This window comes from Oreochromis aureus, linkage group 7, assembly GCF_013358895.1.
Source record: "Oreochromis aureus strain Israel breed Guangdong linkage group 7, ZZ_aureus, whole genome shotgun sequence".
NCBI classification, from domain to species: Eukaryota; Metazoa; Chordata; class Actinopteri; order Cichliformes; family Cichlidae; genus Oreochromis; species Oreochromis aureus.
This window is the reverse complement of record NC_052948.1, coordinates 1,303,284-1,329,176: the sequence shown is the minus strand read 5'-3', so window position 1 is coordinate 1,329,176 and position 25,893 is coordinate 1,303,284. Positions and strand designations below refer to the sequence as shown.

The window sequence follows — 25,893 nt, the reverse complement described above, 5'->3', positions numbered from 1 at the left end:
GTCTAAGGACAGTGCTAGCAAGCACTCTCTGCTTATGACCAAAAGAAAACCCCCCCAAAAAACAGGGGACGTTTTAGGAGTGACGGCGAGAGAGAGAGACAGCAGAAAAAGAGAGAGAGCGAGTTTTGAGATGTGAGAGATTTGTGACGTTTAGCGTGTTTGGGGTGTGTAGTTAATGTGTTGTCTTGTGTAGTTCGTGTGTAGTGTTGTGGATAGTTTTGTGTTGTGTGTCAGAACAATGAGGCGTCTCCAGGTAAAAAAACAGCTGCTGTCAAACCTGCAGGTATCAGGCTGTGATGTTCTCCTTTATAATGGACAGAAATTATTTGAGTGGTATAAATAATTTGTGTGTCATGTTATTGAATGCAGACAGCTGATTGTTCTGTAAATAGTTTGAAATGGTTATTTAAAAAAGAGTAAAAGGTAAATCGATGCAAATAACTTTGTTGTTTGCAAAACTTGTGTATATGATTTTAAAACTGACAATTTATATTTCATTTAAAATTATGAAATATGATTCAATAAACATGTTTGTGGTTGTTATGGTAAAAAATATCACTTTTTCTACTCTGATTTTATGTTTTTTGTCTGATTTTAGATCAATTGTGTTAATACAGTATCTCAACATGAAAACATAACTGTAAATTCAGACACGTGAGGTTGTGCTGAAAACAATGATGCCAAACAAGGCAAAGTAAATAGTTTTTAAAGGTAAAATGTGGAGGGAAAATCAAAAGTTAAAAATGGCCAATTATACCCTGGACCCCAGAGGGTTAAACGTTTTTCTTTAAGTAATGCAATCAATCAATCTTTGTGCTACATTTTTTGTATGAAAAGTGCTTTATAAATAAAGTGCTTTACATGGTTAAAAGCAGCCCACCCCACCCTCCAACTCACTCCCCACACTCACATTAACGATCATGAATACACACATTCTTCCCCCCCCCCCACACACACACGCACGCACATGCACACTTAAAGAGTAAAATTGGGCTGGGTACGCATGAGCCAAGTAAGGAACACTATCACAGGGAGCCAGTCACAGACCGCAGCCTCCAGGCTGGGCACACAGCAGGAGGGAGGCAAACAAGCCCCCCAGCCAGGCTGAGAGGACCCACAGAGCCCCAGCAGCCACGGTCGATCACAGCCCCGGTGCAGAGAGCCCCCTCCGAGGAAACACTGTAGATATGACCCAATAAGGATATATACTGGGTAAAAAGATAAAATAAATAAGAATGGGATACAATATAAATATAAATACAGTAAGAAGATAAAAAATGAATAAGAATAAAATCAATAAATATTAGGTAAAACCTATATTAATAATATAGAATATAGAAAATAGAATAACAGGATAGAATAAATAAGCATAAAATAAATAAACGTTAGGTGAAAGCTAAATCTAGGGTCTTGAGCCTGTTTTTTTTTTTTAATACTTTCTCTTTATTGATTTTCATCTTATTTTACATACAGAACTAAAGAGGGCACATTCACATATGTTCACATAGTCCAAAATACACATCGCCTCGTTTTACTTTCATATATTACATATTACACAGGTGCATGTTCCAATCAAACAAATTTGCAGCTGTCCCTCTGCATCACAGAGGTATCAGATTCTAGTCTCTTGATGTATAACGATCCCATCTTTCCCCAAATCTCTCTCCTTTCTCCTTCCGCAGTGAGAAGGTAATCAGTTCCATATGATGAATTGTGTTAATAATGTCTATGACCAGCTTCCGTGTGGGGGGGCTTGTCTGTAACCAACATTTAGTAATTGCCTTTTTGCATGCAACCATAATTATTTTCAGTAAGTATGAGTCTCTTTTATTTATATCCTCAGGGATATTCCCAAGGTACATGGTACTAAAGGAGAAGTCCAGTGTTACTTCCAGCACATCCAACACCAATTGTTTAATCTCCTCCCAAAAGGTCTTCAGTTTAGGGCATGACCAGAAGACATGGAAGCAACCTGCAGCGACCTCCCTGCACTCCCTCCAGCACGAAGCGCCTGAACCACTTATTTTGGATTTCTGCTTTGGTGTGATGAAGAATCTAATTAAATTCTTTCATCCAAAATCTCGCCATGTTAAAGAATTTGTGGTAGATAACACATTCTTCCACATCTGCGACCAATCTTCCTCTGAGATAGTTATACCTGCTTCTTTTTCCCATCAATGACTGACATATCTTGTTGAGGTCTTTTTCATAGCTATAAAACTTCTGTACACTTTGCCTATAGTGCCTCTTATAATGTTCTCATCATAAGCATCCATAAATATTTGGATCACCCCACTAACATCTGCGTCAGGCATTCTAACTTCCTTCTGGAAGAAGCTCCGAACCTGTAGGTAACGATAAAAATCTTCCTGCCGATCTCGTAAAATCTGACACGTCCTCAAAATTTATCAGCTCCCGTGCTTAACTATCTTACAGATTGCAGTGATTCCATGCCTGGACCACTCCCTGAATTTATGGTCTAACAATGCTGGAAGGAAGCGTGGGAGATCGCTGGCCATCCCAGCAACCCTATTTCCTATTAAGACCAAAATTTTAATCACATCTGCCCATTTTTCAGGGAAAAACTTACACAGAAATTTTGCATCTGATACGCCTGTGGCAAACTCTCAAGAGACCCCAGAACAGACTGTATTGGGAAATCCATCAAGGAAAGCTCAATGTCCTTCCATTTTGCCTCATACTTAGTTACACCAGCACACTAGAGGTCTGATCTGGGCTGCCAGATAGTAATCCTCAAAGCACGGTGAGGGCCATGCCCCCGCTCACCAGGCAGCTGCAATGTTGCATATCGCACTCTCGGCCTTTTATTTCCCCATATGAATCTTGAGCAATGCATATCCCACTCCCTAAATTGTTTTGCTGGAACCTCCACTGGAAGTGCTGCAAACAAATATAGCAGCTTTGGGAGGATATTTATCTTTATCGCTCTAACTCTGCTGCCCAGATCGAGGTGGAGCAGACCCCACCTCTCCAGATCTTCATATATCTTCTTGTTCACCCGATTATAATTAACTTCATATAACAATGCAAGGTCTTTTGTCAGCAGGATCCCCAAGTACTCCATTTGGGATTGATGCCATCCGAATCTATATCTAGCTACCAATTGTCTTGAGGGGTTAAAAAAGAATGTCAAGATTTGAGTTTTTTGAATGTTTAGTCTATAACCAGACAGTCTGCCATATTCTTCCAGCATTTCCATAAGCAGAGGGATTCCCTCTTCCGGGTTTCCTAGCGCTACCAGCATGTCGTCTGCATACAAGCAAATTTTTTTTTCCAGGTTCCCCGTTGTAACCCCCTCCAATCGAGTCTCTTCCCTGATGCATTGAGCCAGTGGTTCACTGAAAAGGTTAAAGAGCAGCGGGCTCAGCGGGCAGCCCTGCCTACAGCCACGTTGTAGTGTTATCCGATTTGAGAGGCTTCCATTAACTTTGATCCTCGCTGTTGGAGACATATAAATCATTCTTATACATTGAATAAACCTGTCACATAGCCCAAATCTCTTCAACACATGAAACAGAAATTCCCACCCGACCGTATCGTATGCCTTTTCTGCATCAAGCCCAATGAGAACTGTTCCAGTTTTCCCTTTTAAGTATCTGGTCAATAATATGAATGGTCCTTCTGATATTATCGTGTGTTTGTCTGTTACCAATGAAGCCTGTTTGATCCTCCTCAATCAGCGTGGGCATCAATGTAGTTAACCTCTTAGCCAAAATCGCAGCAAATAGTTTATAGCCTATATTTAACACGCTAATAAGTCTATAACCTCTGGGGTCAGTTTTATCCTTCCCTGCTTTTGGTATGACAGAGATATCGCCTCCGCCCACGATGGAGGGAGCCCCCCACCAGAGTGTAGTTGAAATAGGCCTTTAATAGTGGGATTAAGGGTTCCCTCATCTGCCTATACCACTCTGGTGGGAATCCATCACATCCTGGAGCTTTGAAAGTCTTGAGTTTTGAGATCCCAATGTTAATTTTTTCTGCTGATATTTCTCTGACGAGTTTTTCATTCTGCTGCTTACCTATAAACGGTAGATCTAAGCTGGATAAGAAATTCTGAATCTTATGCTCATCTGCTTTATCCGGTTGTGTGTATAGCTCAGCGTAATATTCTTCAAATGCTCTCTGAATTTCTTGAGTTTATTAGTTATCTTATTTGTTTTAAATTTCGAACTTTATGAATAGTGTTCTCCTGTTGTTGCCTCCTGAGTCTCCATGATAATAGCCTAGCAGCTTTGGGTCCTGCCTCATAACACTGTTGTCTATTATATTTTAATTTTTTTTCAATTTCCTCACTTAAAATTTTGTGGATCTCCTGTTTAACCGGCCTCATCTGCTCCAATACCCGGGGGCACCTTGTAACGGTGTGCAGTTGTTCCAATTTTCCCAAATTTTCCTGCAAATCTGACAGCTTTTTTGCTCTCACCTTCTTTAGGACTGCACATTTTGCAATAATTTTACCCCTAAGGTATGCCTTAGCCGCATCCCATAAAATTGTAGGATTAACTGTTCCATTGTCATTGAGTTCTAAATATGTTTTTAACTCCTGTCCCACTTCTCTTTTAAACGAGTCATTATTTAACAGACCTGTGTTAAGCCTCCATAAGGTGTTTTTGGGGCTAGCTTTAAACCCAATCTTCATAGTTAATCCTGAATGATCAGATAAATCTCTCTGTCCTATTATACAATCCTTCACTCTGTGGAGATCTTTACTAAAAGTAAAAAAATAATCAATCCTCGAGTGCATATCATGTCTCGCTGAATAAAATGTAAATTTGCGTTCATTTTTGTGTAAATATCTCCATATATCTATAAGCCCCAACTCAGATAACATTGTTTTTACTTGTTTCTCTAATTTAGTTCCCCTCCGGTCTCGGCTAGTTGTATCCCATTTTGGATGGAGAAGTAAATTGAAATCTCCCGCACATATACATGTTCCAACACTTTCTGCGGCAATAAGACTGAATATCTCCTTAAAGAACCCTGTACTACTACCAGGGGGTGCATATATATTACACAGCATGACATCTTCCTGTTCCATTTTCCCTTTCACCAACACAAATCGTCCCTCTTTATCTTTAAGTTCTCCCGTAAACTCAAAACCAACCTTGTTTGGTATCAGAATGGCCACTCCTCTTTTTTTCCCAGATCTATGTGAGGCATAATAAATATTTTTGAATCCCATTCTCTTCCACTTCTCGTGTTCCTCCTTTGAGAGATGCGTTTCTTGCAGAAACGCAATATCAATTTGTTCCCTTTTTACCTTTGAAACTATCTTACTCCTCTTAATGGGATTTTTTATACCATTTACATTCAAAGACAGTACCTTATAATACCGCATACATTCTATATATTTCCAACTTATTTTCCTGCACCAACATAACAATACTCCCAGCCCTCAGAACACATAATAAACACACATGAACAAAGACAGAACTTGTCTTAACCAAACAAACCAGGTCTTCCATGAGAGAGGTTTTTTTTCTCTCCTCTCAGTCTGGGGGGAAATGCCACAGTGTGGGGCCCCTCTCGTTTCCTATTTTAAAAGAAAAAGGGAAACAAAAAACAAAAAACAAAAAACAAAAAACGTGAGTCACCTGCATCGGACCCTCACCACTCCATGATCAAAGGGGGATTGATGTGCCAAGTTCCATCACGGCCAGGGGAGGAGGCCATCCAACCATATACCCCTAGATCAGCAGCCCGGTGCACCTGTCGTTCCATGTTCATCTTAACAGCGAAATGGGGTGGGCGGGGCAGCGGGTGTTACTCCTCCATACCGGCGTCCTCCGTGCACTGGAAAACCTTCAGTTTTTCCCATGCGCTCCCGCGTAGATCAGCTGTATTCCCGACGCGTCGCGGCCCAACCACGCTCGTCGGTAGCATACTGCTGATCATCTCCGCCGTAATGCCTTTGGGCTTTCTTGTGGCCACCGGTCCCACCGTGTATCCGCGTCTTCTTAGATCCGCCGCAGCTTCCTCCGCGCTATTGTATAGGACCATTCCCGAGTCAAAATGAACCCGCATTTTGGCAAGCGGGGTCTGGAACCGGATGGCGTTTTCTTTAAGTACTTTTTTAACCGGCCCATACTCTTTTCTCTTCATTTGTATGTTTTCGGCATAGTCGTGATCAAAGAAAATCCGCTTCTCCTTTATATATACAGGCTTCTTCCATGCAGCGCGTAGGATTTGTTCTTTAATATTGAACTTTAAGAAGCGCACCACCGTTGATCGGGGGGGCGCCCCCGGCGGCGGCTGCGCTCCCAGCGCCCGGTGAGCTCTCTCTATCCCTAGGTTCTTCTCGCTGCCCAAGTCCACACCGTCCCCCAACTCATATATCATCATGCTTTCCACATACCTTAGCATGGAGGTGCCTTCTATGTTCTCGGGGATGCCATATATCCGTATGTTATCACGGCGTGAGCGCCCCTCCAAATCCGTAACCTTCTCTTGGAGCTGCCTCTGGTTATCCAGCAGCTGAACAATGGCATCCCTCACTCCAATGTCCCATTTCTCCTTCCCTACCATGTTTCTTTCCATTTCTTCCAGATGTTTCCCCACCTCCTCGATCCTGCTTGTGGCGGTGGTAACCTGTTGGTTTATCTCGTGTGTTAACTCGCTCATTTGGGCTTTCATGTCCTCTTTCAAACTTGTTCTCATGAACGATAGCTCCTTCTTCATCTCTGCCTTAAGGTCTTGCATGCCCTCCGCCACTACTTCACTCACCACCTGTCTGAGGGAGCCTAACGCTGATGTTGAGGCCTCCTCCGCCATCTTCTCGCGCTCCTGCTCAGAGCGTATTTCGTATGTCTTGCTCTCAAGTCCCGTTTCTAAGCTTCGGCCTGGGGCTCGTCCCTTCTTATTTTTATCTCCGCTCATTATTCTTGAGGGGAAAGTCACTTTTAATGGATTATATTCTTGAATTGCGGATTATTTTAGCTATCGATGCAGGAGCTCCTGTTTATGCTGCTACTCTCGCCACCATGACACCGGAAGTCTTGAGCCTGTTCTTAAAAACATGAACGTTCTCTGCGGCCCTGAGCTCCTCCGGCAGGCTGTTCCACAGACGAGGACCATACTACTGAAAAGCTGCCTCTCCGTGAGTATGTGTCCTGACTTTAGGGACAATCAAAGGCCAGTACCAGAGGACCTCAGGGTCCGCGGGGTTCATATGGTAAAAGCAGATCTGAAAGATAAGAAGGCCCAAGACCATTAAGACATTTAAAACCAATAAAGAACTTTAAAATCGATCCTGAAACACACGGGGGAGCCAATGCAGCGATTCTAAAACCGGTGTATTGTGGGCCCGCCTCTGGTCTTCGTCAGCACACGAGCTGCAGAGTTTTGTAAAAGTTGTAAGGGTAAAATATTCTTTTGGGAGACCAGAGAGCAGGGCATTACAGTAATCAATGCGACTGGTAATAAAAGCATGCATCAGCATCTCCGTGTTGGCCCGAGAGAGAATAGGGGCGGACTCTGGCTATATTTTTTAGATGATAAAATCCAATTTTGGTTACATGTTTAATATGTGGGATAAAACCAAGCTCAGAGTCAAGAATAACACCCAGGTTTTTCACTTGTAGTGAAGGACATAGTGAAAATGCCTGTAATTTAGACAAGAGTTTCTCTCTCTGAGCCTCAGGACCGATGATTAAAACTTCAGTTTTGTCCTGGTTAAGCTGTAAAAGTTTTCTGCCATCCAAGATTTTATATCTAAAATACAGTTAAAAAGGGCATCCATTGGTCTGGTGTCATCAGGAGACACGCAGATGTACAGCTGAGTGTCATCAGCGTAACTGTGGAAGTTCACTCCATGCCTCCTGATGACACCGCCAAGAGGAAGCATATACAAATTAAAAAGTACAGGGCCTAAAACCGACCCTTGGGGCACACCACATGTCATTTTATGGATCTTAGAGGAGCATGTATCCATACACACCATAAAAGTTCTGTCTGAGAGACAGGAAGTGAACCAGTTGTGTACAGCACCAGAGAGGCCCACCATGTGTTTCAGTCTGTTTAAAAGTATAGCGTGGTCTACTGTATCAAAGGCTGCGCTTAGATCCAGTAGCACCAGGACTGAGAGCTTTTGGGAGTCCCAGTTACATCTAAGATCATTTAAAACCTTTAGGAGAGCGGTCTCTGTGCTGTGGTTCACCCGAAATCCAGACTGAAATATTTCTAGGATCTGTTTATCATTCAAAAAATCATTAATCTGAGTAGTAAAACAAGTTTTTCTAAAATTTTACTTAAAATGGTAAGTTGGATACAGGTCTGTAGTTATTAAAATCATTACAATCCAAATTGCTTTTCTTCAGAAGGGCCTCACCACCGCCGCTTTTAAAGGCAGCAGGAAGACACCCAACTGAAGAGAGCAATTCATCATGTATAAAAGCTCAGCTTCAAAAATCCATAAAGTGTTTTAAAGAGTGAAGAGGGATTGGATCTAAAAGACATGTGGTGGGTCTCACTGTGGAGAAAACTTTCTTAAGGTTCTCAGCATTAACCAGGACAAAGCTGTCCAGTGTCTCCTCAGGTACAGTCAAGCCCTCAGATGTGTTTAAAATCATAACACGAGAAGATAAAATATCACATCTGATGGTGTTGATTTTTCCCCTGAAGTGGTCTGCAAACTGCTCACAGAGCGAGTCTGTGGGGTTCTTTGGGAGCTGTTAAAATCAGGGTTAAATAAATGATCTATGGTGGAAAAGAGGACCTTGGGATTATTTTGGCGAAGTATGAATTTCTTGAATTCCTTAGTGTATTATTGTAAATTTTAAGTTGCTCGCAAAATATTTGATGGTTGATTTCATTTTTATTTTTCCTCCATCTCCTTTCTGCTGCCCTGCAATTCCTTTTGAGTTTTTTGACTTTTTCGTTTCTCCAGGGTGATACATGTCTTACGTTAATCTTTTTGGTGGTGAGTGGAGCAACGGAGTCAAGGCTTTTCTTCAGTTTGAGGTTAAAATGATTAAAAATAAAATCACAGGGTGCAGGTAAAACCACAGGGGGGCATTCGTCTAAAACCCTGGTAAAATTTGCAGCCACTTCAGAGGTTAGATAGCGCCTCCTCACAGTTCGCACCGAGGTCTCCCGCTGAATAAAACCGGTGATGTTAAAAAACACACAGTAGTGGTCAGAGACAGCCAAGTCAACAACAGAGGACACACTGGTGGACAGCCCATGGGTGATGACCAGGTCCAGAGTGTGTCCTCTGTTGTGAGTCGGCTGCGTGACGTGCTGGGTAAAATCCATACAGTGAAGAATGTTTACGAATTCTTTTGATGTAGGGTCAGAAGGATTATCTATGTGCAGGTTAAAATCACCGGTTAAAATTATCATGTTATATTTTGAGTGTATGTTTGTTAAAAATTCTGAGAATTCCTTGATAAAAGCAGCACTGTCTTTAGGTGGTCTATAAATGTGACAGATAAAACTGGAGGGCTGCTAAAAACAATAGCGTGGAATTCGAAAGTGGTAAAATGGTCAAATAAAATTTGTTTGGTGGTGAGTGTGTTGTTGGTTAAAGATGCAGTCCCACTGCAATAGTTACTTTTCAAGTAATTAATTACTTTTAGGATATTGTAACTCAGTTACTAACTCAGTTACTTTTTTGAAGAAGTAACTATAATTAATTACTTTTTCAAAGTAACTTGCCCAACACTGGTGATGAGCCGAAGGGTGAGTAGGAATCAAGCTCTTAGAATTTGCGAGGTGTCTGACGATGAGGAGTGTTCGCATGAAAATGAGAACAGCGGGTATTGGAGAAGGGGGGCTTTTATAGCCTGAGGCCAGAGGGGACATAAAGGAGGAGTGGTCCCGCTCCTGAAATTCAGATGATATCTCCACTTAAGAAATGCACATCGTCTACTTGATCTAACTGAATTACTGTATCTCTTGGATTCTTAGACTTGCAACCTTTTATAGCCACGCTTTAAAGATAAAGCCCTCCCTGCAGTGCAGCACTTGCAAACGTTAACAAGAGGCATGGCCCCTTTTAGTCTTGATGTGATGGACTTCAGTAACTCTGCTACCCTTAATGTTTTCATCATGTTAGCAGCATTAGCAAGAGCAGCTACGTGAAGATTTTGTTGCAAAGCAACGGTAGCTTTTACCATTGCTCTGACTCATCTACCTTCCAAAGTCCTTGCAATAAAATGAGGAATGTTGCTCAGCAGCAGCTGGCCCTGTGCTACTTAGCTGATTACATAATGTGCTGTCTGTATAGAGTTCAGTAGCTACAGTTCAATGATCCGACTGGCCGTTCAACTCACACAAATGGAGTGTTTCCTTTTGTTCATTCTTTTTCTCAAAGAAGAGTTTGAAAACAGCAGACTGACATTTTAAAGCCATTACAGTGATCATTGTACATGGATACATTTTCATTTTAGGATTTTAGTATTTCCATATCACAGCTGTGCAATCATTGTTGCCGGTGCTACATAAGAACCACACGTATCTCTACAAATGTATAAAATACAGAATCAGGTCCTTTTATCTAAATCCTGTTAATTTTTTATTACTAGCAGGTTTTACATATTTTTATATTGTGTTACACTTTGTCTTTTTGCGTCATGATATTAAAACTTTATTTAGTTTATGAACTTATGTGAAGGTTTCCTGCTGTTTGAGCACGTTCAGCTCAGTTTTACCTGGAAATTCTCACCTGTGTCCTCGAGCAAACAGTTGGTAACTTTTTCTGTTGTTCTGACTCCTTCACTCTTTTCTTTCAGATCTTTAAAAGTCACAGCAAATTCTTGTAGATTAGTCAGTTTACCCAGTTTACTTTCACTAACTTTCTTCTTCACATAGAAATGAGGACCTTTGCATTGAAATGTGTTTTATTAACAATGGAAGAAAATGAAACACAGAAAAATGCCTGGCACTATCAGATATTTAAAGAAATATGATACTGATGTACAGTAGCCTATCAGCATTAAGCTAAAAGTGGTTGAGCAATGTGCTCTGTTTCTATAAAGCTGTGACTCACCTTTCACACAAATCTTAAGGTGTGTAGCTAGAAGAGGGCCAGCTGAGCTGCACATTTAAATGCGGGTCCGCCAGCTACTCCTCTCATTTCTATTCAGTGCTGTGGAAGAGAGCCAGAGATTAGTAATAACTAATACTTTTTTCATAGTGCAGTCCAAATCATCTTACCATGTTTGTTTCAATTGTGCTGCTATGCCTCTGCCTTTTATTTCTTATTCTTCAACTCAAATCCAAGAGGCCAAAGAACTTCCCACCAGGACCCCCAGTCCTTCCTCTGGTGGGGAACACTTTGCAGTTGAGTTTGGAGAACCCCTTAAAGGACTTTGAGACGGTAAGAAAAAATGTTCAATAAAATAAAAATTTCTATAATATTTTATAAAATAATTTATCCTATTGATGGATTTACTGTTATTAGTACTAAATGGGTCTAAATGTTTAGATACTAAAACATTAGTGTGCTTTTCCTGACTGTGCTGTCAAAGACAATACCAGTGCTTGTGGATGTAAAATGAAACATATTTAAAATCCAAAGTTCTTACACTATAGTGAGCTCCATATGTGATTACAAGATAGTTTAGCATAGTTTGAACCCTGCTGAATATGGATCAATCTTCAGCTTATTGTTTAAGAAACGTCATGTCACAGTGCGATATGAGATAAGAACCACTTGCATCTCTAGAAATCAGACACACTGTGCTCCGTTTTTAAAACTGACCAACATCAACATCTGACAAAATGTGAGTGAAACACTGAAATCCTTTGGTCTCATCACTGCTAACGTTTGCTTATACTGTATATGGGTTTTTTTCCCCTGCAAGTCATCAAACTACAGAGAGAAATGTGTCTTTAACAAATGCCTATGGCATGCTCTGCAAGCGTAAAGTAAGATTTACAAATGTGTGCGGTGATCTCTGTGTAATGCGTACTTCCATCCACACACAAATACAAAGCAATTTTACCACACGTCAAACTATTTTTCAAATGTGTATGCCCAGACCTGAATAAATACACATGTATAATAACTGATTTATAACTTATTAATTTCAGCTTCAAGAATTGGATACCGTTCTCCTTCAAAAAGCTGTATGTGCATACACATATGTCTAAATTACATGTAATTCACTCTCACTTGCTTAGAAAACCTGAAGTGCATGTGCACGAATCATCTGATCAGTCACGTCGCCACGTGGGGTCTTGAGACAAATTTCGCGCTGCCAGCTGTGCACAGATCCACAAATGTAAGCTGTGTTAACGTCCCACTAGGCTTCCTTTGTGTCTCTGGCTGAAATGTTCGGGATTAGTCATTAAGCTAACATTAATGTTAGCCTGCTTAGAGAATAGTAAAATTAAAATGAAAGTGTTACTGCACATGTTTGAGGCATATTTCTCTCCATAGAAAACACATAACTGAAATTGCTGGACAATATGTTTAACCCTGTTGGAGGGAAATGCCCACCTGAGTATCTGATACATTAATTTTAAAAACTGACACGTCATTTTGTTCCCTCTCAGCTGAGGAAGTCTTATGGAGATGTCTACAGTATTTTCATTGGCCGTAAACCAGCTGTAGTCATCAATGGGCTGAAGGCCGTAAAGGAGGCGATGGTGACCAAGGCTGCTGATTTTGCTGGACGACCCCAAGACTTGTTCGTTAATGATGTCACCAAGAGTAAAGGTAGAAGAGACGTTACATATCACATGATAAATTATGTACACACACATTTCATCACCACTAACATGTCAGCAAAGCTTTTCCAAATTGCTCTCTGCATATACTGGATTCTATGGTTTGAAGTTTTAGTGTATTATTATTTACTGCATGAATAAGGGCAAGCATGCTGGGACAACATGGGTTAGGAAAATTCACCTTTTGCAAGTATCTCTTTGTAGAATACTCCTCTTCATCACAAAAAACAATATGCACACAAACTGCAAATTAAAAATGCTACATGCAACATGCCCACTTTCACTGGGCTGGAAAGTTTTTTTGTGAACAATCCATGTAAACAACAGAGTTCTATTAATGAATGTGGAATGTAATAAAAGATGAAACAGTCCAGAAAGTAAATGATCTTCTTTACCTTTTCAATTCAATTCAATTCAATTCAGTTTTATTTATATAGCGCCAAATCACAACAAAAGTCGCCTCAAGGCGCTTCATAGGTACAGAGAAAAAACCCAACAATCATATGACCCCTATGAGCAAGCACTGTGGCGACAGTGGGAAGGAAAACTCCTTTAACAGGAAGAAACCTCCGGCAGAACCAGGCTCAGGGAGGGCGGGGCCATCTGCTGCGACCGGTTGGGGTGAAAAAGAAGGAAGACAGGATAAAGACATGCTGTGGAAGAGAGACAGAGATTAATAACAGATATGATTCGATGCAGAGAGGTCTATTAACACATAGTGAGTGAGAAAGGTGACTGGAAAGGAAACAGCCTACGTCTATTGCAGCATAACTAAGGGAGGATTCAGGGTCCCCTGGTCCAGCCCTAACTATATGCTTTAGCAAAAAGGAAAGTTTGAAGCCTAATCTTGAAAGTAGAGATAGTGTCTGTCTCCTGAATCCAAACTGGAAGCTGGTTCCACAGAAGAGAGGCCTGAAAACTGAAGGCTCTGCCTCCCATTCTACTTTTAAATACTCTAGGAACAACAAGTAAGCCTGCAGTGTGAGAGCGAAGTGCTCTAATAGGGTGATATGGTACCACAAGGTCATTAAGATAAGATGGGGCCTGAGTATTTAAGACCTTGTATGTGAGGGGCAGGATTTTGAATTCAATTCTGGATTTAACAGGAAGCCAATGAAGGGAAGCCAAAACAGGAGAAATCTGCTCTCTTTCTAGTCCCTGTCAGGACTCTTGCTGCAGCATTTTGGATCAGCTGAAGGCTTTTCAGTGAGTTTTAGGACATCCTGATAATAATGAATTACAGTAGTCCAGCCTGGAAGTAATAAATGCATGAACTAGTTTTTCAGCGTCACTCTGAGACAGGATATTTCTAATTTTAGAGATGTTGCAAAATGGAAGAAAGCAGTCTTACATATTTGTTTAATATGTGCATTGAAGGACATGTCCTGGTCAAAAATGACTCCAAGGTTCCTCACAGCATTACTGGAGGCCAAGGTAATGCCATCCAGAGTAAGAATCTGCTTAGATACCATATTTCTAAGATTTTCAGGGCCGAGTACAATAACCTCAGTTTGATCTGAATTAAGAAGCAGAAAGTTAGCGGCCATCCAGGTCTTTATGTCTTTAAGACATTCCTGCAGTTTAACTAATTGGTGTGTGTTACCTGGCTTCATGGATAGATAGAGCTGCGTGTCATCTGCATAGCAGTGAAAATTTATGCTATGTCTTCTAATGATGCTGCCTAAGGGAAGCATGTATAATGTAAACAGAATTGGTCCTAGCACTGAACCCTGTGGAACTCCATAATTGACCTTAGTGTGTGAAGAGGACTCTCCATTTACATGTACAAATTGGAGTCTATTAGATAGACTTTTGTGCTGATAAATCTGTTTCAGGAGTAATTTTGGTCGATTATGGCTCTAATTGGAGGGAACATCGTCGCTTTTCGCTGATGACTTTGAGGAACTTTGGTCTGGGGAAGAACTCGATGGAGGACAGGATTCATGAAGAGATAAAATATCTTGTTAGTACGCTGGAAGAGAGCGTTGGTAAGTGTTGGTCCACATAACTGAATTTTGTGCTGTGCCGTTGTTTGCGTAATGTTCTTTTGTGTTGTTTTACAATGCTGTGCTGTTACATTACCAGGTAAAACCATGAGCCCTCAAGTTATGTTTCACAATGCTGCCTCCAACATCATCTGTCAGGTTCTGTTTGCTAGACGCTACGAGTATGATGATGTGCTAATCAAACAGATTGTTCAGTGCTTTACTGAGAATACCAAGATGGCCAATGGACCGTGGGCTATGGTGAGTAAAAGCATGTTTCATGCTTACTTAAGAATCTTGTCATGGCTGAAGTTTCACAGCGACAATTCCACTGATAACAAAAATGCAGGAGTTCTTTACCATAGTCACCATAGAGCTTTGGTATGTTAGCATGCTAACTTGATAAACAGCACTGGACAAAAGAGAAAACCGTGATTCATCCCCTGCACTCCCATTTAACTCTCTTAACTTTCGTTTCAGCTCTATGACACTTTTCCCATAATTCGCAACCTGCCACTGCCCTTCCAAAAGGCTTTTAAGAATCTGGAGGTAATTTTAATTTTCACTTTACCAGCAGGAAAAAGTAAATTCTTTCAAAGTGTGAGTGACTACTTTTGCTTTTGCAGACTTCAAAGAATATTGCAATTGGTTTGATCAATGAGCACAAGAAGACCAGAGTCCCTGGAGAGCCTCGAGATTTTATTGACTGCTATCTGGATGAACTGGAGAAGGTGTGTGAGCGTGAAAAGAATCACATCTCCTCATTTTGTGCGTACAAAATATAAAAATTATTTGAGTTTATTCAACCTGCACTTTTCCAAAAGGAGATATTTGTATAGGTTTAGTTCACAAGATGGTTTAAAAATGTTTTAAATTATTTTGTTTTAAATGTAAAGAGATGAAGACATTTGTCTTATATGAATTAATCTCCTCTTTTTAGAGAGGCAGTGATGGGTCTTCATTCTCAGAGGAGCAGCTCATTATGAACGCTTTAGATCTTCACCTTGCTGGGACTGACACCACCTCCAACACCCTCCTTACTGCTTTCCTTTACCTTATGAACTACCCACACATACAAGGTGAACCTGCACATGCAAATAAGACGTATGATGGTTATTTGTCATTGGTTTCTATGGTCCTGCTTAGGGATGAGTATCGTTTAGGATTTATCCGATACCGGTGCCAAACCGGTACTTTTGAAACGGTGCCGGTGCTTAAACGGTGCTCAAACCGGTGCTTAAAGAATAGAGAACACAAAATTGGTCCAAAAACCTCTCATGTTCAGCTGTTTTTTTTTGTAAAAAGATAACAATGTTAGCCTTTTCTGCAGCTATAGGGCATATATGGTCTCACTCTTGGCTGGAAGCAGTGCTTAAACAATGGAAAAACACAAACTTTGTCCAAAAACCTCTCATGTTTAACTGTTTTCCACTTTTCTTTGGTCATTTTAGCCTTTTTGGCCAGGGTGAAGGGAGTATCTGCCATCAAACAAGAAGACAGCCGCATGTAACTACGACAGTGTTTGCTAGTTCACCTTACATGCATTAATGTAATAATGTGGTTAGCCTACTCAACGTTAATTACACACGAACAACATGAAGCTACTCACGCAGAGAAGAACGGCTGCTGCTGCCATCATCATCCTCATCATTTCTGCTACACTGACAGGGCTAGGGGCCAGGACTCTACTCTTTGGGTTTTTGGGGGATGTTGCTAACTCCGGGTCTGATAACAGGCACCACACCCGCAGTAGATGTGCACGGTGTGAGGTCTCGCAGCAAGCTATCAAACACGGCGCATTTCTCGGCTTAAAAAAAAAAAACGCTATGCGTCGCCAGGTGTTTTATCAGATTTGAGGTGTTACCTCCTTTGACAGTATCACAGTATCAGCTTAAAGCACTTGTTGCAGGCTGCTGAGTTTGCATCTTTTTCTGTGAAGTACAGCCAGACTTTTGATCGCTTCGCCTTGGGCGTTTTTAATCTGTAGCTCTGCTCTAAAAGAACGTACGTACCTGGCCCCACCTACTATCCTCGGAAACGTAAAATGATTGGCTAGAATTGGCTCAGGAAAAAACAAGCACCGAAATAAAGCACCGAAATGTGCGCTGCTTTTCGGTCTGGTTACTACCGTTTATGATGGCACCGGACACCGGTACCCATCCCTAGTCCTGCTGGAGGTTTTCCAGGTGTTTGCTGCATTAACTTGTACTTTAGCCTTCACATAATACAATCTAGCCTGAGCCACACCTGATAGCAGCAAAGTATTACTCAAAAGGGGCCATGCCCATCCCACACATTCACGACTTTTACCTGTGTGTGTTTTGTTACATAGTTATACGCACATCCATTATTACTATGACCCAGCATTCTACACGGACCATTTACTGAACTTGAACATTTCCATTACTCTTTATATTAACTTCATATATTATTAAGGAGAATCCCACTCAACTGAATTCCTTACCAGTACAAATTATTTGTATTAGATTAAGTGTGGATGTGGTGTTTCATATGACTAATATCATTTAATATTAAAGGTTGAAGACAAATTGAATGAATACAGAAGGTTTCATCTCTACGGGCCTAACGGTTTAGTGTTTCATTACTTGCATGTAGTCTGCCTTTGTCTCACCTACAGATATCCGAAATGTAGAATTTAATGTTTGGTGTTATCCCTCCTGCACAGAAAGATGTCAGCAGGAGATAGATGACGTGCTGGAAGGGAAGTATCGGGTCAGTTTTGAGGACAGACACAAGATGCCTTACACACAGGTACTGTATATCAGAGAGATTTCTACTTATAATTGCCCTTTTATTTAGCAGGCATTGTTAAACAGCATAGCAAGTCCTACAGGTAATCAAATGCACAGGGTCCACAATAAGACGATAGCTCCTGAATCTCTTGGTTTCTCAAAAACAGTTTATGTCGGTTTATATTGGCAACAGACCCAAAAACTCAGACCAGTTTTGGTCATCATTAATAACATTAGATGAGGCATTTAAACAGCTTCTTTTCAGGAAATCCACCCAACCATGGAGCCTCCATTGTTGTAGAAAGAACTGGTTTGACTGGAACTGGTCTACTCATAATAAAAAGACCACTTCATGTCGAGATCATATTGCAGAATCATCGTGACATTTTTCCACACTGTGAATTATGATGTTTAAACGTTTTCATTAGACATGAAACACAAAAGTGTTTTCACATAATGCACAAAATCTATTAAGGCTGCTGTGTGATGACACTGAAAAAGAAGTTTTTTATGTTTTCGCATCAGGTAACTGTTTATTTAAAGCAGAACATTAGACTGGTGGTCCACAGCAGCGTCAGCTAACAGGAAGAGTAACCTCTCTGTCGTCGTGTGCTGTCACAAACATTGAGTGTTCAGGTCCATGCTCCAGAATATTTAGGAAGTCTAACATGGTAAATGGGCTGGTTCTTACATAGCGCTTTTCTGCTCTCGTGGAGCACTCTGTACCACATGCCACATTCACCCATTCACACTTTTTTTTCTATCCTTTTACGCGCTTTCTTATTAACATTCACACACATACTGCTCTACCTGCTGAGCTACAGCCACCCCACTGATTTTATAAGAAACATACGCGCTCAACCATCAGGGTCATGTTTGCCTACTTTCAAAGAATTATATTGTAATTCAAAAGTTTGTTTTGCGTAATGTCCTGGTTACAGACTGGTGTTAGGAACACCCTTTCACTAACAAACCCCTGGCTTGCAAACACAATAAAATGCGGCTCTGGCTGCATGCAGGGCTTGCACTCTATGTCTGAACATGTTGTGGGTTACACCTAACAATCATGTGATGGCTGGAGTGTTTCATCACATGACTGTGAAGATTAGATAAGCTTACATTTCCTGGCACTGCCAAAGGCATGTGATAGTCCATGTGACCCTGCCTGAATATTTATTAAGGTTACATCAGCTGAAATGATCTCACCATTACTGCATCCTGTCGGTGGCTTATAGGAAGAGGTCCCTACGTCTGCAGCCTCTAATTTCTGTTGTGTTTTTATGTCAAAGTACCTAAAAATTGCTCAGAGTCAGATAAAGCACAGAACATCTCTTCTCTTCATCCAGGCTGTGATTCATGAAATACAGAGAATTGCCAACACTGTTCCTCTCAGTGTCTTTCACTGCACCACTAAAGACACAGAGCTAATGGGATATTCCATTCCCAAGGTAAGGGTCAGCTGGTTAAATAGGTAGAGGCAATAAAGTGAGGAGCATCCTTAATGGTTTTGGGGTTGATTTTGTCCTCAGGGAACAATGATCATCGAGAATCTGACCTCAGTGCTCAACGAGGAGGGACAGTGGAAATTCCCTCATGAATTCAACCCTGAAAACTTCCTTGATGACAAAGGAGAGTTTGTTAAACCAGAGGCCTTCATGCCTTTCTCTGCAGGTACATGAGCATAAACACGCTGAGTAATAGCACGGATGGGGCCAGTTTATAATTTTGCTGTCTTTTTCAATGCCTCAGGTCCTCGGGTGTGTCTCGGAGAGGGTCTGGCTCGTATGGAGCTCTTCCTCATGATTGTGACTCTGCTGAGGAAGTTTAAGTTCATCTGGCCTGAGGATGCAGGAGAACCAGACTTCACTCCAGTCTTTGGAGCCACTATGACTCCCAGCCCTTATCACATGAAGGTCCAACTCAGGACCACGCACTGAAGTGGCGTGCATAGGTAGAAGATGCAGAAAGAAAAAGTGCCACTTAGTTTTGGAAGCCGATTTAATGACGAATGCTGTACTTTGTTGCTGTTTTTGCAGTAGTTTAAATAGCTTTAACTCGTTCTGCTGGGAAAATTTCCCTGAGATATTTTTAACACAATGATTCTCAAACTGTGGGACATGGAGCCACTGCAGGTGGGGCATGGGTGACAAGGGGAATGATGAGAAAAAAATAAGTTGATTAATATATATTGAGTGGTATTTATTGAAACTGAGCTGTGATTTTCTTTAGATTAAAATGGTCATGGAGTGAGACGTGCTTTGGGCTTCTTAGCGGGGTGATGCCAGTTAAAACTTTAAGAACAAGTGTATTAAAACACGAGACAGTCTCTAATAAATATGCTAAACTCGTACTTGTCTTACTTCTTTTTAAATCACTTTCTCAGACTTTAGGAATTTTATTTTGGAGTTCATGAAAGATATTAATGGTAACTCTTGACTAACTCTGAGTCAGTATGAATGAACTCTGAATGCTACGGTCACTTACATTATTTAACTTTGCATTTTTTAACTCTAAAAACACTTTAGAAAACAATGAATGATTATCAACAGCACTGGGCTGATAAATGATGGAGGTATGCTTTGGAGACCTGTCGTCAAAGCATTAAAATGAAATGCTTACCAGCGGCTACAGCATGGGTGCTATTGTTGGTGTTGTTGAGTGTGTGCAGCTGTGTTGTCATGGCAAAATGTTGTCCTTTAGACGTCTCATGTAGCAGAAAAAATGACAGAGTGAAACCCTTTCTCCTTTGGCTCTACTGTCTTTGAACAGGTTTTTTTTTTTCAACACAACCACTCAAGATGGCCACTCAAAACTTTACACAGTAGTTAGAAGATGGGTCTGGTCCACGATGGGAACAAATCAGCCACTCCACGCCTCCACTAGTTGAATATCAGTTGTTTTTGTTTACTACAACAAGTTAAAAAGAAAATGATAATATCACTTTGCGACTGACCATCAGAGCCAAACTTTGGCCATTTAGCACAGCTGTTACTGTTCAACAACAATTTGAAATAATAACCTAAACTGAGGGTACGCAGTCATTCCTGACTGCTGAATCAAATGACCTAAATTATTAATCAATAGTCAAAAAAATCTTGGTGCATTTTTATACAGGCCTGGATTACTTAGCAACAGTGCTGATCCTACTCTTTTAATGTAATTGCCTAATATGTTGCTGGCATAAACCGGACTTACTTCACACTTGGCATGTACCCAGTAAATACTGTGAGTCAGTTCGTTGGGCGTTCTGTACCTTCCTTTCTTTATAAGCCAATATTTGCAGAGATTATTTTCTCTATGGGTGAAAGGGCGTACGTTCATGTTTCTTAATGCATTAAGTTATAAACATGAAAACAGCAATATACTATTTAAAAACAATTATGGGAACAATTTGTCAATCTACATTTACTGGAAAGATGTCTCAGTTCTGGATAGTTATAATAAAAATTATATACCTGAATATACACAACAAGCTGTCTGGCAGAAAGCATACACAGGGTCCTATTTTCAGGTCATAGTGTAAAAATATTTGAAATGTAAATTAGCATATTTAATTAAACACCAGAATCAGTTTTCCCACAGCTGTTTTAGACCACATAAAGTGCTAATTCCTGTGGTCTGTACTTCCCTAGATGGCAAATATATTTAACCCCAGCTGAGAGGGTCTTATAAAAATGTGTACAGAATTTTCATTAGCAGCTTGGTCACCATGGCATCCTTTAGACCAGAGGTTCCCAAAGTGTGGGGCCCGCCCCCTAGGGGGGGCGCGGTATGAAAAGAAAAAAGAAAAGAAAAGAACGCTTGGACACTGTGGACAGGTTTTTGACGGGGCTCCCACACAAACGCAAAGCAGGAGATGAAGCATCGCCAAATATGTTTCCAAACCAACTTCCTTCCAAGCCAAAGACTAGAAAATATGATGAAGCATATCTTCCCTTTGGCTTCACCTGCACAAGTGCCAAGGTAGGTCTCCCCTGCAGAATTAGTTTTCCCTGCGTCGGGAGCAGCGCTGGGCTCTTCAAATCACGGACAAACAGCATCCCCACATTCTTGATTTTTAGTTCACAAACACTTCTTGTAATAACTAACTACTCCTGACATTTTGGACATGTTAGCTCTTTATGCAGTAAAGTTACAGCGGGATACAAATAATATCAGGCTGATCCTGCCGTAATTTGTTCCCCGGTTCAAATCACGGACAAACAGTATCCCACAGCTGTTTTGTTTTGAACCCATTTTGCACAGAGAGGCATTTTTGAAAAATGTATTGACAGCAATGTTGAATATTATTACACAGGAAAAAAAAACAACTACATCGTGTAAAATAATCACACCGTGGCGCCTCTGCCTTTCTAAATGCAGGGACAGTAACTGCGTGTGTGTATGTAAGCGTGTAAAACCTGAAGATAGTCAGATTAACAGTAACAGTATTTTGTCTCTATCTGCCATTCTGCAATTCATCTCATGTAAACAATAACGTGGCGCACAGCGTGACGTGAAAAGAGGCACATACCTTTGTCGCTTGCGTGGCGAACTCTGTAATCCTCGTCCACACGTAAACGCAAAAAGGAGTTTTAAATAATCTCCGTTTTCGGTGAATCGCAACGCCCGTTTACGTGTTGACGAAAAGCCCAAACACACAGAAACAGCTGCGTTTTCAAAAATACTGGTGTAGGTGTGGACGCAGCGTAAAAGAGTTAGTAGTATATTTTATTACTACCTGTAATTTATTGCCGTTTACTTGTATTTGCTTAATCGTTTACTAAATGTTTGAGGTGTGAAATAAACCGCAATGGAGCAAAATATGGGTGTGTGTGTTTGGAGGATGTGTTTGTGGGGGGGGCGCGAACATTTTTCTTGTAAAAAAGGGGGGCCTGGCAAAAAAAGTTTGGGAACCACTGCTTTAGACCATAAAACCACAGACCATAAAGGAGGTCATAGGGACCAATGGTACTGACTTTACTAGTTGACCTCAGAGCATGGTGGTTAGCACTGTTGCCTCACAACAAGAAGGTCCTGAGTTCAATTCCACCATCAGGCCAGGGTCTTTCTGTGTGGAGTTTGCATGTTCTCTCTGGGTACTCCAGCTTCCTCCAAAAATATGCAGTTATTGGGGTTAGGTTAGTTGGAAGCTTTAAATTGAGTGTGATGGCTGTCTGTGTCTATATGTTAGCCCTGCGACTGGCTTTTCAAACCAGGTTTTGGTGGACCAGGGTCTCCATGCAGCCCAAGTCATCCATAGCCTGGGGCCCGTTCTTCGTACCTCGCTTACTACATCCAAGATCAAATGACACATCCAAGATCAAATCATCGCGCCAACTTTGAGCTCGCTAATCCGGTTCTCCGAACACACCTGTTGTTGACGATTAGTACAGCTGGATGAAGTAATCTGAGATCACTGGGTGGCTTAAAAGGGGCTACGCATCGATAGTAGAAACATTGATCGGCAACCCTGTGATTGGTCGGCGAAGATGTCGAAGGAGCGCGCTCAGTATTTTTCGGCAGCAGAGCAAGAACTCTTGATTGAGGGATTTCAGGAGTTTCAGAGTTTAATTAAAACGCAGGGGAACACTGCAAAGGCTGCAAAAGCAAGGAGAGAGGGCTGGCAGAAAGTTGCTGACAAATTAAACTCGTAAGTGATCCATGATATTACATTATATCATGTGATATTATATTATACCACATTATATTATATTACATCATATCCTCTTTCACATTAGAGCCACAACAGGACCCACTAGAACATGGGAACAAGTAAAAGTGAAATATAAGAATATTCTACAGAATGGTAATATTTATCACTTATATTGCTTTTAGTCTATGACAAGAGACCCTGGAATAATCTGTTTGTTTGTTTGTAACAGCAACCAAGAAAAGGGCAGAGCAAATAAAGACAGGTGGTGGTCCTGCACCCCCTCGTCACACCCCGGCTTTTTGTACTGTGACATTTATTGACATTGTGGGTTTTTTTGTGTGTGTTTTACATAACACTCCATCACTTTTACCTGTTCCCATGCAAGGGGTGACTGAAGCATGCACAGTAAGTCGGGAGTAAGTATATACAGTACAGTAAGTATATATATATATATATATAGAGAGAGAGAGAGAGAGAGAGGAAGAAAGTAAATAGTACCCTCACGGGAGAATCGATATCTCTCTATGAGCACACCGTCGCGCTGAGCTAAAGGATCCTGTCTATCCCGCAATATACGCGCTGAATTCTGAAAACTCTCCTTATCAATCTTGCACCTTCCTTGCTCGCGTACAAACGGACAGGACATGGCAGCGACAGACTTCCCAAATCCACCTTCGCTTTTATAGCCGTGGTCTCTCATCTTGATTGCACGTAGTAATTTACTATTACTACTCTAAAATATGAATTACATCTGACATGATCTACTACATGTAATAGAATGATTAATAGTACATTTCCCTTTTTTCGGAAATGACCTGTATGTATCTGTATGACATCAATAAAAGAATCAAATACTGCATTATCTTTAGTTACATTGATAATATTTATTTATGGTAACACAGTGGCGAAATATCGCAGTTGCTTTCATATAACTGCAGCGGACATACCTGAGTGGCCGCGATCTAATCCTGTTTACATAAAGTAAGCCTGCTCCCAAGCAGGTTTACGCTTACGGATCTGTTGCTATGACAGCAAGTCCCAGATGAGCTTCGGAGAACCGAACGATCCAAGATCACGCGAAATCGTCAACATTCAAATCCGGCTAACTTACTTAGCGAGGTACGAAGAACGGGCCCCTGGTGTGTACCACCTTGGCACCTTACCTTCCTGGACTGGGGGAAGGTATTGGGAGGCCCTGAAAAAAAAACAACTAGCTGGTCAGGTGTACACATATTCCACCTCCATTAAGTTGGAAGTGTTCCGGTCACCCGAACATCCAACACTCCTACCCCGACATCTGTGCGAACCCTGGGGAGTCAGGTGCAGTGTCTGTAGCCTACAGGCGCTGGAGACAGAGCACTCGCTTATGCTCTATATGTAAAGTCCTTTGCTCAGCTGGTATACACATTCCTTTTTCCATAAACAATGCTCTACACTTTCTCCATACCTTGCTCACAGTGTCAACAATGTCATATTGTTTATACAACGATGCTTAAACTCTCAGTAATCTATGACTATCTTCACCTGGAGGCTCCCGCCAATGTGCTTTTACTCAGCCACCTTCCAAAGTTCATTCACTAAAAATGACATAGGTTGCTCACCATCAGTGCTGGCCCTGTGCGCCTGATGTGATTACACAAACCTACTGTGAACACATTTAAGACCAGTATTCTGGAGAATGGTTGACCCAGTTTTTCAGACCATGTGAAACAGCATCAAGGTCAAAAGTTCAAGTTCGACTTCCGGTTTACGTGAACATGGCGTAGGTCGCACCGAACGCAGCTCCTACAGAGTCTAGTTATTATTGAGTATTTCCAGGCACATTTTGACAGGTTTTTTTTTTTTAATATATCAACTGTTTTGTATAGTTCTGAGACAAGACTGTTTTTGGGTTCACAATGTCGCGTAAGGTTAATAAGAGCGCAAACACCTCTCAGCCGAACTTGCGGCCTGCTGCTAGCACTGCATCCCCGCCTCGTGGTAAAACTTCGCCACTGCCTGGGTCGCCTGACACGCTGCTCGTCGATACGGAGAAGTTCACGAAAGCTGAACTCCTCTCTGAACTTCGTGAAGAAATTTCAGCACTGTTTAAAAAGGAACTGACGGCAGCATTTGCGGAGAATCTCACGTCTATCAGGTCCGACATACAGCAACTAAAGACGGACCTTTCCTCAGACATAACGACCATGCGGCAGGAATTCGCTGGCCTCAGAAGCACAGTTACGGAGATGGAGCAGTCTCTCTCTACATGCACGGATGATATTGTCCATCTCCAAGCCAAAGTGGATGCGATGTCAAAGGAGTTGGCCAAATTGGAGAATAAATGTGAGGATTTGGAGTCCAGGTCTCGCCGCAATAACATACGCATTGTTGGTGTGCCAGAGGAGAACGTCCTGTCTGCTACAGACGTGTCCGTGCTGTTGATGGAGGCATTTCAGCTTGGGAAGGAGCCGCTTGTAGACAGAGGCCACCGAACTTTGGCCCCCAAACCTATCATCGGTGAACGTCCCCGCGCTATGGTTGTGAAGCTGCACTATTACGCGGACTGTGCTAGGATTCTCCAGAAGGCCAGGGAGCTGCAGAGGGTACAGATAAATAATATGACCATTTCTGTGTTCCCCGACCACACGGCTAAGACAGCGCGGGCCCGTGCGGCTTTCAATGAGGTCCGTCGCCAGCTTCGCGGCATCCAGGGAGTCCGATTTGGGATCCTCTATCCGGCAAGGCTACGGATCACTTATCAAGGAATGCAGCGTGACTTCGTCTCGCCAGAAGAGGCCAAGGAATATATTAAGACATTAACCACGCGATAAAAACATAGCGG

The 25,893-nt window shown here is 41.5% G+C and overlaps 1 protein-coding gene across 2 annotated transcripts; it reads left to right on the top strand.

Moving 5' to 3' along the window:
- Positions 1-6,914: 6,914 nt before the first annotated feature.
- Positions 6,915-19,784, top strand: LOC116319551 (cytochrome P450 2J5-like). Of its 2 annotated transcripts, XM_039614559.1 has the most exons (12): positions 6,915-7,120; positions 11,246-11,341; positions 12,523-12,685; positions 14,532-14,684; positions 14,782-14,942; positions 15,162-15,230; positions 15,308-15,412; positions 15,622-15,760; positions 17,368-17,453; positions 18,781-18,882; positions 18,964-19,105; positions 19,184-19,784. In XM_039614559.1, exons 1-12 carry the CDS (start codon positions 7,040-7,042, stop codon positions 19,369-19,371), a joined length of 1,485 nt encoding a protein of 494 aa, XP_039470493.1. In that variant the 5' UTR covers positions 6,915-7,039; the 3' UTR covers positions 19,372-19,784. The 2 variants fall into 2 exon arrangements, with proteins under 2 accessions (XP_039470493.1, XP_031594791.2); XM_031738931.2 differs by lacking the exon at positions 6,915-7,120 and having other exon boundaries at positions 11,022-11,341.
- Positions 19,785-25,893: the final 6,109 nt, after the last annotated feature.

Excerpts from the sequence above, each read along its gene's own strand:
- LOC116319551 (XM_039614559.1), top strand. The coding sequence starts at position 7,040 with ATGAACGTTCTCTGCGGCCCTGAGCTCCTCCGGCAGGCTGTTCCACAG. Across the intron at positions 15,761-17,367 it reads GAACTACCCACACATACAAG|AAAGATGTCAGCAGGAGATA; the intron begins GTGAACCTGCAC and ends CCTCCTGCACAG. Across the intron at positions 19,106-19,183 it reads CTTCATGCCTTTCTCTGCAG|GTCCTCGGGTGTGTCTCGGA; the intron begins GTACATGAGCAT and ends TCAATGCCTCAG.